The following is a 5,459-nucleotide window of genomic DNA, read 5'->3' as shown; positions in this document are numbered from 1 at the left end:
CACTGGAGAGCACTTCTGTACATACTCCAGGGTGTGTTGGGGGGGGAGCTTTAATTAGAGTGGCTTGAAAGCCACTTTAACGCACTGCAACATCTTGTATATCCATGTTCCCATGCTTAAATATGGCGGCAGGTGTGTTTGAACCCAGCAGCCTCCATGCTCATGTACAGGCACCCGGAAGTACTAAATTTAATGCACAGTAGAAAAAGTGTCTTAATGCATATGTAGACTCACCCACAGAAACTTTCAGAACTGCATTATACTAGATTTTTTTTGTGGACCAAGGAAGTGTCAACTAGTTAAAATTTATGTCCTTAAGAAAGCAAAGGGAGCAGTAAGAAGGGTTTCTTATCTCTTTCCCTCCCATTGTCAAATGCCAGTGGCATGTTTATCACCCAGCAAGGCTGCTTTGTTTTTCAAACTCCTTTTACCTAGTGCTCCCTTTGATCTTGGCTAATGAGGCCTAGGGATAGCTTCCTCTTTGCAGATTAAGCCAGCTGCTACAGCCTCAGGGGTTTATGCTGCAGTCACCCAGGCAAAAGCTTCTGGGGCTGTTTCTGCTTAGCCATATTTTGTAGCAAGTCACAGGCACAGGTTTTGAGGCCTTTTGCTGCTTGGCCACCTTTTGCAGCTTTTCACTGCTACACAGGCCAAACTTAGGCGTGGAGGCACATCTTACAATAGCAATAAACCCACCAAGGTCCATAAAATCTAATCCAGGTAATGGAATAATAATTCAGAATCTCTGTTTAGACCATACATAACCCAGTCCAATCTGTGGAAGATTTCTTGTTCTGTAATTTCACGTTCAGGCTGGTTTTTAAAATTCTCTTGTCTAAGAACAGCCATTTTGAGGTCAGTAATGGTATATCCAGGGGGCTTGATGGTGGGGGGAGCCTGCAGTTCTGCTTAATGTGCCTCACTGTGCCCCAGCCCCAGCTGAACTCCCATGCAGCCCTCATTACTTATCCACCCAGTTCTCCCTCCCTCCCTCCCCCACCTTGGAATGGGAGGGAAAATGAAGCACTGCAAGATGCTGGGGGACTAAGAGACCCCCTGTATTGGCACAGTGCATTGTTAAAAAATTACAGGTGGTACTCCAAAACATACCACTATAAAGAAGTTCCTGTTTCATCCAGGGAGGTGGTTGTTGTTGTTTTTGTTTTAGCACTTTCACCAATTCTATTGTATTACAGGCAGCATGCACATGTGAACACTTAGTTTTTGTGGTATTGCAAGGATGTATATAGTCCTACAGATATCTGCACATGGCTGACTCTACCTGCATTAATTGGCACTGTCATGCAGCACTGATAATTAACCACCCCAGTTGCTGTACAACAGCTATACTACTTCTTGTCTAGGAGGTAGCCTGTCTAGAGCAGTGCAGTGCAGGGTACTAAGTTGGGGCAGAAAGTTTTCTTATCTAGGTTGGTTTTCTTTTTCTCCTAAAATAGCTTGACCCTTTGCCTGTTTACCCTTAAATCTTATTTTGTGTGTATGTATATATATGTATGTGTATATATATAAAATTAGACTGCCTGACAGTTTTGATAACATTATTAAATATTGTTATCAATAATGCAGATTGTTTGAAGAGTTGTATGAAGATCATGGAGACACACTTTCCCTTCAATATGGAGGTTCACAGCTGGTTCATAGAGTAAAAACCTACAGGAAGATAGCACCATGGACCCAGCATTCCAAAGATATCATGCAAACTCTGTCAAGATATTACAGTAATGCTTTCTCAGGTAAATTGCATTTTGTTGCTTTTATTCTAGTATTCTGACAGCATTTGGTAGCTACATATTGTAAATTTACATATATTACTAATCCTTGCTTGTCAGTAAACCTGTCTTTTCAAAATTGGGTTATTTTAAAAAAAAAGAGGACTTAAAACCATTGGCTAGCTTTCTGTTGCTGAATGTCCATGATAACAAACAGGGTCATGGCTTTAAATTCAATGTTTTAATTGTTTGCTAATTGTGGATTTCATCAAAATAAAATTAGAGTAAGCAAGGTAGTGATTGTGCTGAGCTGTGCTTATTATTGATACCATCTGGCATGTTTTCTCATTGTTTTCACTGAACTCCTCAGCTCAGTAGTCACGGCCTTATTGTATTTCATATTTAAGAACTTGAAATAGTTTGAAATACTAATTAATATTAATTAATGAAAGCCTTGCAGCATGCCTGTATATTAGAGCATATCTGTGTTCTCCCTGCATACAGGGAGGGAGACTGGCACAAATATTTATTGACTTGCCTAAAGGCAAGCAGCATGTAATTTTCAAAAACAGATTTAGAAACTGCCTGCCCACTAATAGGCTTGTGCATACTCTACTAGCTTACAAGGCCTCCCAGATAAGTAATTAAGCGTACTTCCTCTGACCATGGAAAAATTTATGATGTTAAAAAATAACTTGTAGTTACATAGCACATTTTCATCTGTAGACCTCAAAGCATTAGATTAAGCGTTCCTAATCAGTGGCTGCATCTACACAAGTCACTTAGTGGACTAATTGGACTAATTTTAATGCGCGTTAGTGCAGCTGGCAAAAACCTTGCTTAATGCCCATTAGACTAATCTACTGTGCATTAGCATCACAAAAAAGCTTTCATCTGTGCAAATGCTCAGTAGTGCCAATTATGGTTATGGTGCATTAATGAACATGTAGACATACCCAGTTTGTACAAATGAGAGAGAAAAGGCACAGATTGGCTAAGTGACTTGCTCAGAATCTCTGATCTACTAGATCATTGATTCTCAACCAGGGTGCTGTGGTATCCTGAAATGCCTTGAGAACTTTTCAAGGGTGTTGCGGGTGCCACAATATTAGCACCATTAGTTGTGCAGTCATGTTTTGCAGTATAAAACCAGAGATTTCAAATAGGAATCTATAGTTTTAAATACATTCTGACCTGTTTTGATCTTTCTGTGTTGTTTGCTACAGAAAAAAAGTTGTTATTTTTCTGTAATGAAAAAACAAGTGAAAACTAAGAGCTGACATTTTCTGGGGGTGCCTTTAGTCTCAAAATGTCAAGAGCTACTGTATTAGATAAAGTGTGTGTGTGTGTGTGCATGCGCACATGCACACATACACGCACACGCATACACATGACAGTTGACCTAAATTGCAGGCTTGATTCTAACACTTAATGTGTGTCTTGAAAAATGAAGTATAGAAAAGTTATTTCTGTAAAAAGGAAGCTGTGTCATTTTCCTAAATAATTTGGGGCATCAAAGCTTAAACAGTGTTTCTATAATCAGGGCACAGACCAAAAACAGTTTGGTCAGTCTGTGGTAACTTAAATAAATAAAACTTCCCCTTTAGTCATGGAAACAAAGCATTAAAAAATTCAATACCAAAGGATTTTTTTTTGAGAATATTGAAGGATTATAGTGGAAATTGGGAACATTTATTTATTGCTCAAGTTATACCCCTTGTTCTAGCCTCAGCTGCAGTAAGCTGTAAAAAGGGATAGCTCCTTTAAATCTTTTTAAATAATGAGAATAAGAAATCATTTAACACTGTTGGCAACTTTATTGACAAGTGAGCTGACTAATTCTGTTTCCAATGCTTTCTTTTGCTTACTGGTGTTAGAAAAAAATTAGAAGAGCATGTTTGAAGTAGTGTTTCTGGGGGTTCTGTAGCTTTCATGAAGAAAGGGATGTAGCTTCATAAACTTGAATGTTATTGTTACAACATGTAGAGAAGCTTATCTGCTTCTCAGAAGTGGACATAAGAAACTCTTTTAATGTGTATTAAAATCAGCTAATTTCTGGGCATGTCTGCATGAGATGCTACATTGCCATAGCAACGAGCTACATCACTATAGCTCATTGCTTTGGTGACGTAGCATTGGCGGGCATGAACCATGATGCTGATGCTACTGCATGGTACTAGCGAGCTAGTATGCAGTAGCATCGGAAATGACCCGTGTGGTGTCAATTACACGTGCACCACATGCTCACGTGTACTTAAGCGAGTACTAAATGACTGCCCAGTAACAACTGCACAGTCTGCACACATGTAGACATGCCCACTGTGCCACTTTAGTTCCAGTTTTGTCAAATATCTTATGATATAGTCATTTGTCATAAAATAATATTAGAAATTCAGATTGGGACAACTAGATTATTTTAGACTAATTCAGTCAAATGGCCCTTTCATTTCATTTTGGTTGGTTTGTTTGTTTTTAAACTGAGTCTAAAAGTGTGCTAGAACACATACTGCGCACTACTTTTTGAAAAAAAAATTATATGGACTAATCTTACCAGCTGAGTACTAGTACTAGTACTCAGACTCTTGTACTAGTTTTAAAGGAGATAAAAGCTGTGTGCTCTTTCTTCTGTCTGTATAGCATGGATATGGGTTTTTTGTTTGTTTTTTTCTTAAGAATGTAGGATTTATTATATCAAATAAAAATGGCCTGTGAAACCCATTATACTTCTTTTTTAATAACCAATATTTTAAAGGAGGGCAAAACCCTCCATTGTATTTGATCCAGAAGTAAATAATAAAATTCAGCCTGAAATCTGGATCTAATCTCTCCTATCTAATAAAATTTCCCATGGTTGGCCACTGTGGTTGAAGTCTGTGTGCACCTATCTGAAGAGCTATCAATGGAAGATCTTTCACGTTGTTTTAAATCTGTTTTCAGACTGAGTTTAGGGATTAAAAAAAACAACCAAGAAACACCAAGAAGTTTACTGATTAGACATACTTTATTTGAGTTAAGGTTCACACACAATTGCATCACTTAATAGCAGGACTGTCCAACTTCTGGGCAGCCAGGGGCTGCCCTCCCACACAGGCCACAGACCTGAGTGCTGCATGCCGGAAAGGTGGATCTGCTGCCGCCCGCCCCACCAGTTGCATTGACTGTGTAGTGCTCCTGCCTATCACTTCTTATACAGCACAGAAAGCCTGACTTCCCCACCTTCTCCCAGTTGTTTAAGCTCCGCCTCTCCACCATAGGCATAGCCAGGTTTATCCCCCACCTGCCACTCAGCCATGCATTCTGTGCAGTCAGCCCATCCCCCACAGCATAGGCAGCCTGATGTCTCCCAGCTGGAGGAGGAGATGCTGTGTGTGTGGCTGGGAGCAGAGTGGAGCCTAGCTGTTCAGTGCTTCTCATCCATGCACTTAGGAAGCTTGGCTCCCTCTCTCTACCAGCCACACATGCCTTCATAGATTAGATTATAGATTAAGGGTCGGAAGGGACCTAGTAGATCTTCTAGCCCAACCCCCTGCCAGGGTGGGAGAACAACAAAAACCCCAAAAACAAGAAACGGGACTCAAATGAGTCCAGCCAGGTAGGCATCCAGCCTCTTCTTAAAGACCCCCAGGGTAGGGGCCAGCACCACTTCCCTTGGAAGTTGGTTCCAGCTCCTAGCCGCCCTAACTGTGAAGTAGTTCTTGCGGATGTCCAATCTATACCTCCTCTCCATCA

At 40.3% G+C, this 5,459-nt stretch overlaps 1 protein-coding gene across 1 annotated transcript in view; it reads left to right on the top strand.

Annotated features, from left to right (window-relative positions):
• The window catches only part of FIG4 (FIG4 phosphoinositide 5-phosphatase), a 193,346-nt gene that overhangs the window by 95,206 nt on the left and 92,681 nt on the right, over positions 1–5,459 (top strand). Inside the window, exon 15 of the mRNA XM_019520105.1 lies at positions 1,588–1,754. Coding sequence (XP_019375650.1) covers positions 1,588–1,754 — 167 coding nt within the window. The remainder of the gene's footprint in view (positions 1–1,587; positions 1,755–5,459) is intronic.

This window comes from Gavialis gangeticus, unplaced genomic scaffold, assembly GCF_001723915.1.
Source record: "Gavialis gangeticus isolate Ggan-Ray unplaced genomic scaffold, GavGan_comp1, whole genome shotgun sequence".
Taxonomy (NCBI): domain Eukaryota; kingdom Metazoa; phylum Chordata; order Crocodylia; family Gavialidae; genus Gavialis; species Gavialis gangeticus.
Note: the sequence above shows the minus strand (reverse complement) of the source record. Positions and strands in the feature narration are given on the sequence as shown.